The sequence below is a fragment of the Carassius auratus genome, chromosome 27 (assembly GCF_003368295.1).
Source record: "Carassius auratus strain Wakin chromosome 27, ASM336829v1, whole genome shotgun sequence".
Classification (NCBI taxonomy): domain Eukaryota; kingdom Metazoa; phylum Chordata; class Actinopteri; order Cypriniformes; family Cyprinidae; genus Carassius; species Carassius auratus.
In genome coordinates, this window is record NC_039269.1 from 13,229,442 (window position 1) to 13,242,301 (window position 12,860).

The 12,860-nt window shown below is 35.7% G+C and overlaps 1 protein-coding gene across 1 annotated transcript in view; it reads right to left on the reverse strand.

The window, feature by feature from the left end:
* Positions 1-9,081: 9,081 nt before the first annotated feature.
* The window catches only part of cdh12a (cadherin 12a), a 47,694-nt gene continuing 43,915 nt past the window's right edge, over positions 9,082-12,860 (reverse strand). The window contains exons 11-12 of the mRNA XM_026205969.1: positions 12,022-12,273; positions 9,082-10,032 (exon numbers count right to left, since the gene is read on the reverse strand). Of these exons, the coding sequence (XP_026061754.1) occupies positions 9,503-10,032; positions 12,022-12,273 (782 nt within the window). The 3' untranslated portion in view covers positions 9,082-9,502. The remainder of the gene's footprint in view (positions 10,033-12,021; positions 12,274-12,860) is intronic.

The window sequence follows — 12,860 nt, forward strand, 5'->3', positions numbered from 1 at the left end:
TTCTATACTAGAGGCTGATTAAACAATCATAGAATTTACATTTTTGTGTGAACTGCCCCTTTAAGCACATACTGGCATCTGGCCAGACATGCTGCCCTCTGTATAAGGGAAATTGTCAATTGCATGGAATAATTTTATGCTGTGACCAGCTTCCCCAAACACTTTCTCCCTATTAAAAGGAAATGGCCTGATTTTGTGATGGTGATGAGTCAACTGGTCCATTTTACCCTTCTAACCTCATATAAAGTGCCAAACTATAGGACATGAATTGCTTTTGCTGTTTGATCATGCATTTTTTTTTTTTTTTTTTTTTTTTTTTTTTTTTTTTTTTAGGTGTGTTGATGCCCTCTGGGGGAAAACACAACACATTGTTTTAAACTGCAGGCTTGCATCTTACTGCAAGTAACACTTGTTCTGAATGTATTTGGCACTATATGTGTAATAATAACAAAGACTGTATAATGCACATAAAATGATAACAAAGACCAGTTTGTGACATCAAGCTGCATAATGGACTGTTTTTGTGGAGCTAAAAGGAACTGGAAGCAGCTGACACCAGAAAACTCGCACATTCATGTTAAAAAAGGCAGCACCCACACTTGGGTTAAAAATAAATTGAATACATGCATACTTTTTTATGTTTTTACTAAACATTCATTGCCAGCCTTCACAGTATACAATAATTAAAAAAAAAAAAAAAATTAAAAAAAAAATTGACCCTTTGGATTTAATGGACTGGTTGACTAGTTTGGCAGAAATGTCCTCCACTGAATGTTTCCTATAATTGTGGATCAGAACAATTGTACACCATCCATAACTGTTGCATTTCAGCAGTATTCTTGGCTTGTCTAGGAAATATCGATCTCTTGAGGTCGTACAAAATCATCTCAGTCTGTACTGAAGATGTTCTGTTGTTGATTTAAGCCATTATTTGAGTCATTCTCCTGTTGCATCACCTCAACTTCTGTTGAGCTTCAATTACAGGACAAATGGCTCAAATAAACTTTATTTACCCAATAAACTTGAGATCCAGCTGTCCAGGCCACAAGGCATTAAAACTGAGCCAATGCGTAGCATTTTGTGTATTTTCCCATTCAACTCAACTTTGTTTTTATCTGTCCAGAGCAAAGTATCATTGTATAATCATCCAACTCCAGTGGCTTTCTTTGTTCTTTTAACACTATTCTTACCCATCAACAGAGATGTCTAAACTCTAAGTGACTCTGCACGGCAATCTTTCAGTCATCTTGGCAGGACATAAACTGGCAGCAGTGCTGCACATTGTTTATTTATAGATGATTTGCCTTACACTGAACTGATGAACATCAAGTCATTTAGAGACTCTTTAATCTGAAGTGATCTGAGCACTCTTTTGTTCTAGCCAAGGAACTAAAATCTCCAGTCTTATTGACTGGACTCCTGACTCCAGTTATCTGTTGAAGAAGCCAATAGGATTTACTCACATTGTATGTTTGTGTATCATTGTGACTAATATCCAATTTTACGACCAATGCATGTGAAAATCCAGGTAAAATGGTTCACTTTTTACTGCAACAATTCTCTGAAAGCATCTACCAGGAATACACACACCTATCATTTTACAATGATGTGAAATAATTGTAGTGTTATGCAGCAGTGCATTTCTTCAGCAAATACATGAAGACAGGACTGCGCGCTTCCAATTACTGAGAAATTCATTTTTATTGTCAATATCCTAACTAGGGGTAAGAGCATATGAATCACACACTATAGTGCTTGGCAGCAACTTGCTGGAGATGGAGTATTACGCTTCCATCCCTTAAATGAAACTGTTGCGCTATGATACAAGAATCAATATTAATTTCAGTAAAGAACAGAGGGTTCAAAACAAAGCTGCCTATCTGCTCTCTCCGTCCGATTGGTTCTTTTTATAAAGCGACATAATACTCACGCAGCAGGAGAGAAAAAGCTTTTCACTTCCTTACAAAAAGGCTTCACTATATGAAGGTAAAAATACAAAAATAAATAAATAAAACATGGTGTGCTTTTCAACACTAACAAGTGATCCCCTTTGTCAGGTTAAGAAAGATTCTTTTGTTCTGTTACAATGAAGCAGACGTACATTGTTTGCTGCTATTGAGTAAATTTTTGTTGCAGCATGGTACAGTGATTTACTACAGTAATAGAGCTGTGAGGGAATGATAAGGTCTGACTATAATAAAGCAGTGTTTCTCAACCTTTTTTCATGTACCCCTTATGGCCCATTCGTACCACTCTTACCAGTTCATTAGCACCAAACCAAAATGTTTTCAAATATTATAATGGAATGGGAAGGTTATTATAGCATTTGTCCAGTTTTAAACTAAAAACAATAAATAATAAATATGGGCGCATCATTATGTCTTCTACTCCCTTTGATGAGACACATGCGCATCAAATAATCATGCCTGCCAGGAAACAGTTTTTGACAATCATGGAGAAATGCATCAGTGAAAGACCTTAAAATGGAAGTTTCCTAGCAACAATTATTAACTGAACACATTAGTAAGTCACAAATGACACTGAATTTTAATAGATACATAAAGAAGTGCATCACTAAATAGAAATAGAAAACAGGTGTAATGAAGAACAATTTCCAGTAAAATGTTCCCACAATATCTTCTTCCAAATCCTCTATGATGCCTTTCTGTCCATCGTTGTGGGCATTTCGTGTGTTTCTCTCTGCAGATAAAGATACTAGAATGTGACAGCATCTGGGTAGAAATAAATGTTTAGAGTTACAGTGTCTCACCCATTTTAGAATATTATTTTTATGAAGAACAAAAGTAGCCAGTGTGAACAGAACATAGCTTCAGTTTTTCATTGATTGATTGTGACGTCTGTGCATAAACCTCAGTTATAATTTAAAAATCTAACAACTTGTATCATAAATCCAATATCTCAGTTACATACTGTACTTACTTGGGAAGCGGAACTTAGTATCTTCAGTTGAACAGAGCTGCTCACACTTACGCAAAAAATAATACAAAATAAATAAAAATAAAGACATATTTTCACAGTTAAAATTAGTTCTTAGAAAGAAATCACATAAAACCTTCCTCGGGAATCCAAACATTCATTCCTGGTTGGGAATTTCATTAATTTGTCGGATGATCTGAGCTGGCAGATCAATGTGACATCAACAGTCTTACAAATTAAACTGGTAATAAAATTTTACTCACTTGTCAAGAACGTGATTAAGCTTTTGATGTTTCACATGAGGCGTTATTAACAGATGTCCTTATATGAATATTTGGATGAAGGTGGCAATGATATGAATTGTGCTCAATCAACACCCTTCCATCAAACCCCCAGTTGTAAAAATACCTTAATTGTGTTATCTGCAGCAAATACATTCACACAAAGGATGGTGTCAACTCCAGCAGTTCATATTGCATCAAAGTTTCTTACAGCTCCAGACACTTATATATATATGCCAAACTGTTGCCGTGTATTCAGAGCAGCTCTGTGTTTGATAGCCTCTCCTCAGACAGTACAAAAAAGACATTTATCACCATATTTAAAACTGTCCTCTCCTCATGCAGACTCAAGATGTGTCGGAATATTGAGAACACTTCCAGACCGCCTTTTTCTCTGAGAGAAGAGAGAGTGCGACAAGAAGAGAGGCTTACCTCTGAATCCCGGTTGGTTGGGAAAGAAACTTTTTAGTGACATATTTAGAGCAATGAATGTGAGTGTGATTCAGCAGAGACTGAACTGTTTCCTTAGAATTCATAGGGCTTGCAGAAAACAATGTATTTGTAGTGTGGGAAAGGGAATTGGGGCCTTGTTATGGAGGAGGGAAAGAAAATATAGCCTCTGAAACACCCACGTGATGCAAGACAAATGTCTCTCATTTTTATTAACAATGGCCTATATATTACTTAAAGGAATAGTTCACACAAAAATGAAGATTTTGTCATTATTTTCTCACCCTGCTGATGATCAAAACCAGTATGATGGTATTTCTCATATGGAAGACAAAAAGGGTAATTTAGCACTATATAGTCAGTACAGAACATTAGTGGATGCAGACATTAAATATGCATGATCTGTGAATAACCAAATGTTTTATTTTATTTAAAAATTGTCATGCACTTAAATCAACCAACGATTAAACTTTCAATATCATTTGAAGTTACTGATCATTCAAATGTGGGTGCAACCAAGTCTAAACACTTTAAAATTCTTATGTTTCCATTTTTTTACTTACTTTTCAAGGCATTATTTAACTTCTCTGTACACTCAAGCTCTTGGGACCATATCCCTTCTGGTTCTTTGCTCATTTTGAGTAAAATTTGACCAATTCAGTGAACTAAACTAGGATCTGAATTACTGAATAAGTAAGTTATTCACTCGAGAATACCTGGATCAGTCCAATTTGTAAATGACTCAGTTAGTCATTTAGTTTTTTTTTTTTAATTGCAAGTTCAGAATTGCAATATTTCTGAATCATATGTGTTTGGAACAACAATAGCTTTTTTATTATTACATTATTTTTTAGTTCGATAGTTACCTCAAGAAAAACAGATGCTTTTGAACATTTGCTCAAGTATTAATTTTGAAAGTGATTCATAGGTTGGCATCGCAGGGTTACCAGTGTAAAACGATACCTCTAATTAGAGGGGCGTGAAATGTCTTTCTCAGTATTCTGGTGAAGGTCAGCAATCAGTAAAGACCTCTTCAGACTGCACACAGCCTATGCTTCTCCTGCAGAAAACATTTCATCTCAGAACAGACATGCTGTTGTGCTTGATTTTGCTTTCTTTTTTGAAGTAGTGCCTGACTCAGCTGGAGTTTACATGTTTGATGTGCTTTTGGTGTGATTTGGAATTGAACAGAAGGGATTTCTTTTTGAGTCTCTACAATGGCCCTTGACTTCATGTAAAAAAAGAAAAAGAAAAATTTGGTTCAACCCTTTTTTTCAACCCTTTGAAGTCTAAGTCTGCATCTATGAGTTTTATGAAGGATAAATCATTTGGCAGGCAAGGACGCTGTCAAGTGTCTGGTTGGAAATTCAGCACTGTTTTTTTTTACACTGTTCTGCTGCTCAAAAGACTCACAGAGCAAGGAACTTTTGCAAGCTTGTGTTCACTGCACACAAAAAAAAAAAAAAAAAAAAAAAAAAAACACAGTGAAATTTATTTTGGGGTGAACTATTGCTTTAAGTTATAAGGCTTAAAACAAGCAAACAACAACAGAAACATATCACAATGCCCATATTAATATACATTGGGTATATTGCTTTTGTTCATTAGAAAACTATTCATTTACGTATCAAGACAGCAGCCATAATCAATACCTTAGCAGAGGGTCAATTCAAATATGTGTCGATAAGAGACAATTACGTATGACCTTTCTGGAGCAAGACCTGTCAAAAGCTAAAATCATCCCTGTTTTATTGTATAAAGGATATGACTTTATATGGCACAATTAGAGTTCAGTGTTATCGGCTCATTACAATAAGAATTAGAACTTGACATTTAGAATCTACTTGACATTTCTAAGTGCATCGACAGGTTTTAAAACTGAAGGTAAGTCATTCTCAATACTTGGTAGAGTAAGATGTCTTCTGGAAAATTTCTGAAAAAAAAAAATTATATATATATATATATATATATATATATATATATATATATATATATATATATATATATATATATATATATATATATATATATATATATATATTGTAAACAATAGTAAACAATAGATAGTAAACAGTAGCTAAAAGTGCTACTGCCAGACCTGAAGATCGGCTGAATGGATTCAAAAACTCATCTGTTTAACTCCAGGGTTCTTGGAAAATAAGCCTATTAAAAAAAAAAAAAAAAACACAGTTGGAGTGTTCCTTTACATCTAGATTAAAGACAAATCTCTTTGGCCAAGCATTCAAATAATGCATCTCATAATCTTGGACTGCAGTTATATCTGATCCATGCACATGACTATTCTTTAGCTTGGGTTAAACAAATCAATTTTGCTTTACTGGAAAAGCAGCTACGCTAATTATGTCTCTATTTGTTTCTTTGTTTCTGGCACGGGATTGACATTCCATGGTATCTAGGATGTACACAAGCTTCAGTCTGGATCCAGAACACCTGAGAAGAGATGATGCCAACCCCTCAGTAGACCTTGAATAATGCTTACCCTGAAATCAGATACAGAACCAAATTTTGCTATAAGTTTGATTGCAACATATAATAATTGCTATTAATAGTGTTCATGGTTTGTGTGATTAAACCCTTAATTGATTATTTTTCCGTATATTTCTGCCATATGCACATTAACTGACATAGTCACCACTGATAAGCTACTACTAAATATATTGCAGAAACGTAATTTTCTGTAAAGTTGCTTTGCAACGATTTGAATCGTGAAAAGTGCTATACAAATAAACTTGAATTTAATTTAACAGAGAAAATTAATTGTAAACATTTTTATTAACATAAACCTGAAATTATAACGCACATTACTTACCCAATGTTTGCAGATGTAAAATGTATCCGATGGCCTTGATTTAAGCTGATTTAAGCACTAATTAAAAGGCACATAAACAGTCGTTGTTTCAATCTGACTAAGTCCTGATGATTTAGGGGCCGTTCACATATCGCGCCTAAAAACGCATGGAAAACGATAGGCGCGCCGCTTTTCTCCTTCTTTCCAAAGCTCTCGGGCAGAAGCGCTCCTGAGGCGTCTGCCTTTGCTAAGCAACCATATACTGCAACCATAAGCAACCAGATACTGACTGGTTTTCTGACCCCCACAGACCCCCCAATACAGTAAAACTGAACATTTTAGAGTGGTCTTTTATTGTGGCCAGCCTAAGGTACACCTGTGCAATAATCATGCTGTCTAATCAGCATCTTGATATGCCACACATGTGAGGTGGATGGATTATTTTATTTAAGGAGAAGTGCTCACTAACACAGATTTAGACAGATTTGTTAACAATATTTGAGAGAAATATGCCTTTTGTGTACATAGAAAAAGTCTTAGATCTTTGAGCTCAGTTCTTGAAACATTTGAGCAAAAACAAATGTGTTGCGTTTATATATATATATATATATATATGTATATATATATATATATATATATATATATATATATATATATATATATATATATATATATATATATATATATATATATATATACACACACAAGAATTATAATTAATTACACTGCCATTCAAGGTTTGGGGTCAATGTGATTTTTTTTAATGACACAATTAATATTTGTGTTCAGTAAGAACACATTAAGTTGACAGTAGACAAGGCCAACACTGACAGCAAAGAGGTTTATAATGTTACAAAAAAATTACATTTCAAATAAATGCTGTTCTCTTGATCTTTCTATTTATCAAAGAATATATGATGTTTTTTTTGCTGTTTTTTTGTAGTTTTCATAAAAAAAAATATTTAGCAGTACAACTGTTTTTATCACTGATATTAAGAAATGTTTTTAACCATCAAATCAGCATATTAGAATGATTTATTTCTGTAGCATCATGTGACACTGAAGTCTTTTTTTTGATATATTAATTATGAATATTGTCTTTTTACACCTCTTTTTACAGATCTGCTTGGTTTTCTAATATCTGGTAGGGTTTCACATGAAAAACTGTCTTAAAGCATTTTAATTAGTAGCAAAATATATGAAACACAAATTTTATTTGCTTAAAATTTAATTAAAATGCCATTCAGTGTTTGGGGTGACACTGAAGACTGGAGTAAAACGGCTGAAATAAATAAAATGTTTAAATATATTAAAATATTTATTTAAAATTTGAATTATATTTCACGATATTACTGTATTTTACTATAATTTTTAATATAAAGTATAAAGTAAATATAAAGCATAAAAGACTTAAAAAATAAAAAATCAAATTTACCAACCATCAACTTTTTTAGAACAGTATTACAAAATACAGTTAATTTGTATTATAATGAAAAAAAAAAAATGAATCCAAATGAATATAAATCTATAAATTGTATATGCTTACACTTGCATTGTGTAACAGCCCAATGGGAGGGAGAAGCAAAAAGCATTTATCTCAAACATAGTAACTTTATTGTCGAAAGTCTCCATTTGAGTTTCTTATTGACACAGGTTTATACAATTTAATCAATAATGGATAAGAGATTCTTTCATATTCTCTTTTGATAACTGACAAAGAGGTCTCATTAACTCTACTCTCAGGGAGACAGATAGAAAACGGGGGTCAAAATGAACATTATAATGACCAACACAGAATCATTGGAATGAGCTGCTCTAGTGTAAAGCCACGGCTCTGATGAATCGCTGGAGGGTGATGTCAGAGCGCCACCACAACAGTTAGACAGGAAGACAGCAAGCGCAAAGAGCCTGTGGCTATCAAACTAGTGGCAGAGGCCCGGAGGACAGTACGGAGGGTTGGAGGGGCTCAAGCACCATGGAAGCAAGCAGCACAGTCTGGGGCAGTCTATGAGGGCGATCCAGAGAGATGTGTTCATGGGGCATCAGTGAAAAGCACCGACTGTGACGTTCCGGGCACTGGCCTGGCAGAATTCCTGCTAAGTGCTGGTAAATATGTTTGGAAGAACTGCTCGCAGGGGAAAGCTTTTTTGAATGTTATGTTTATGCTATTCTTTCCTTCTCTTGGTCCATTAACACAGAGGTTATAGTCTTCTCTTGCTTGGATCATTACAAATACCATTATAAATACTACCAACAGTTGAAGGACAAATAAAGCAGTTCATGAGGCACTTTTTATATCAAAGAGTTTTTTTTTTTTTTTTGGTTCTTTGACTCTTTGAATTGCAGAAGTTTATAAAACAGATGTTAAAATGCAGTCGGACAAAATACAGTTCTCTACGCAAATATTCATGAGGTATAGGAAAGGCACATAGCCAGCCTCGTCAGTGTCTTTCCCTAGCCATAGGCGATAACTTCATTTAAAGGAACAATTCACCCCATAATAAAAAATCTGTCATTTGCGTACACTAATGTCGTTCCAAACCAGTTTGATCGACTTTATTCTGCAAAAAGAAAGAAAATAAATAAATAATATCAATTCTGTTTTTATGTTCATATATTCAGAGTCAACCATTTTCTTTCTATAGACTATAGAGACAAAAAAAAAAATGTAATTTTAACTTTTAAATATTTTATTTTGCGTTGGGGGGTGTTGACATTTACTGTTGTTTAGTGAAGTTTCAACTGTTTTGTCTATATAATCAAAGTCAACATGATCCTAAACAACAGTTTGCCCCCACTGACTTTTAGTGTATAGTCTGCATAGACAAAAACAAACTTTTTTTTTTATTTTATTCCAAAACCAAAACAAAAACCTCTCAAGACATTTTTTACTTCTTTGTGAACTATTCTTCATACATACAGTAAGACAAACTGGTTTGGAACAACATCACATTTTTATGTTTTAGATTGAACTATTCTTTTAAGTGCCATGCCTGAAATAAACTTTGAGATTGTAAAAATGCTCTCAGTCCATTCTGTCATTTAGTGCCTCGGCGTGTACTTCATTTTCCGTCTTTTCCGTGTCCTTACACTCATGCTCTCTAAATATCCCAGCCAGTGTTTTGAAGCGAGGACCCCAGTCACAGATATTTCTGCAATCCTCCCTGGGTTCAAGCACCCAGGACTCAATGGAACTGAGAGACTCGGCCACCGATCCCTCTCCCTCATATGCATACGTGACCAGAGAGTCATACGGAGGTGCTGAGTTCTCCAGAAGACAGTGATGGATGTAGTTTCGGATGTCCTCGCTGTCCTCATTGGGCATGCATGCACTAGCCCGATCGGGCTCATCCTCTGATCTTATTTTTTGCAGCTGCACCGTCTCTTTGATGCCTTTGGGATTGCGTAACGTACCTATGTCAAAGGCCTGGGTGTCCTCTTCCCCACCCCCTTCATCGTCGTAGTGGATCACATTGTCCCGGATGTCCTCTTTCGACGACATCAGAGTGTCCTTCTTCTTGTGTTTTCTGAGGCCCATATAGAGCACTACCATCACTGCAAAACACCAGAAGTGCATAACTTGTTTTGTGCTTTAATACACGTTGACATACATACAGTACAGGACCTTTAAGTGACAACAACTAGTGAAAAAAGGGGTGGTCACATGTTCCCGAGCCATTAGCTGATTTCTTTTTTTGTTCTGACGTGGGTTTTCAAAATGGGACTAAAGAGAACGGCAGCCTGAGGGTAGCCATAATGCAGTTTTGACATGCTGTCTGTCACCCTCGTTGTGCCTCGGTTGTGTGAGAGGAGGGGAGGTAGTTTTTCTGAGCTTTCATCTCCATCCTCAGAGGCAGACAGCGCTTGCTCGCCCCACTCCACTCCACGAGAGAGAAAGAGACAGGGAGGCACAGGCACTGCTGCGAGAATTAAAGATTAGACCTAAAAATTCACGCTTTCTGAAGAAGCAGAGGGGGAAATCTGGCTGAATACAACCTGCATGTGTTGTTAGGGGAAGGTTTTCTCTTGTTGTTGTTTTCTAGTCTTTTAGAATATAATAATTTATCACATTCGAATCATTATTTCTGCATCAGCTCCCCCATGTGGTTGCCATAAAAAGGAATCGCTCTTTTCTGTAACACTGCCAAATGAAAATATGAAGTCAGAGCACATCACTTCACTCACTCTCTGCTACAGAAATCATTTACCTAGGACTTATTGCAATACAGAGCTTTAATTGCAATTCTACCTTAGGTGTTCCTCAGTACTTTTGTCACATTACAACTCTTCTTTTCACATATAGAAGTTTGTTTTTAAATAATTACTAGCACGATGATTTCAGACTTTATATTATATGATAGTTATCTGTAACTATGGTCACTTGGGCTTTACAAACTCCTAAAACATACGTTTCAGACTCACTATTTTATTTAATTTGTCCAGCAGTGTTTATATGTCATGGTGTGGTGTGGGGAGAGAAGCACTTAAACGAGGAAGATGATGGGATAAAGTCTTTAATAATCCACATAGGGTAATCCATAAGGAGAAGGCAGAAACACACATAGACGTCGACGAGACCGGACAACCAAACACTGAACTGAATGCAGCTTATAAGGGGAACATTAATGAGGGTAATGACAAGACACACTTAAACATAATGACACAATCAATGCGAGACAGAAACTAGGTCACACAGAGAACATGGGGGATGAAAACACAAGAAGACAGTTCTGTGGAGTGACATTATATGCATCACACACACACACACACACACACACAAAATGCAAGTCATTTTCTTCTGAAAGTAATGAACATTTTGTCTCAAATGATGTACTTTGTAAAAGTGTTCTGTAATGAAAATGACCAGAAGATGGTTTTGCTTTGTTAAGGCTAATTTCATTGCTAGCATTAATGTATCTTAAATGTACAATTTTTTTGTAAATTGCATGATTACAAAATTATAGCTTTACTGGAAATTAAGTATAATTCATATATTCTGTTACAAAAGGACTTCTATTTCAAATAACGATCAAGAAAATGTTGAGAATCAGATCAACATATTAGCATGATTTCTGTAAGATTATGTGACACTAAAGAATAATGTAGAGTAAAATGATAGTTTTTATTGTATTTTTGATCAAATTGAATAAATTCAGTTTGTTTGAGCTTGAGACTCTTTCAAAAACTCTTTCAAAGTTTTGAACAGTGATATAAATACTGCATAAAGGCCTTTGTAAATTCATGTAAGTTCTTTATGAAATAATCTGTTAGTTTTAATAAAAATAATCCTCTGGGACATAAAACTCCCAGAAGTTAAACAAATACCCATATACTTCTTTATTTGGTTTTCACTATTGTCGGTACTGTAAGTGTCCTGCTATCAGAACCTTGGGCCAAATCAAATGACAAATAAAAATGACTTGACTATGCAAACACAACACCAGCGTTTTTCTTGTATCTTCTCTATTTATCACATTACATTAATAAAATGCATATTTCTTTGTCTTTCCAGTATGCTGTTGGACACAGATGTGTCTAACTCACCCAGCAGAATGACAACGCACAACAGAATGGCCATTAGCGCTCCAGTGCTGAGTCCCATGGGAAAGAAGACGGCTTCCGCATTGCAGGAAAGGAGGGAACCGTCTGTGTCACAGGTGCACACCCGCACCGACACCGTCCCCGTGCTGCTTCGGATCGGATACCCGCCGTCCTCCACAATGACTGGCACCAGGTACATGCTCTGCTCCAGTCTCCGGAACCCCCCTCGTCTGGTCACCACTCCAGCTGTGTTGTCTGAAATCGAGCCCATGAGACCATCATGCGACTGTCTATAATGAAGATTTAGTGTAGGCCATAATTTATTGTACTTGATGCATTTGTATCTAGAGATAATCAGTGATAAACACAGTCATGGTCTCAGGAATCATAATCTGCCATTCCAATATTTCTCCATGACAGAATAAAACGAATTCATGAGCCACTTATGCAGTACAGGGACTGGCCTGATTCCAGAATTAAGAAGAAAAATGGATCCCTTTGAAGTGGAAATAAGTACAGAAGAAAGTGATTCTGGTTAAGGGGATAACAAGCTAACATGAGGTACTCCTGGGAAAAGCATGATATACCTTTCTGAGAACAGCCTTTTACACAGCTGGAGTCCAAACAAAACAAGGATGCACAACACTTCAGGCTGTTGGGGAGTGTGTAAATCTCAATAGGTATGTTTCTTCCACCCATCATTTGCAGTGTTAACTACAGATTTAATATCAAACTTACTGAGGAACTGTATTGGTTAGATGATAGTGTGGCCTTGTAGATAAAGCGTTAGGCTAAAACAAATCCCACTGTGTTCTGCAAGTTTCTTTTTTTAGTAAGGTACT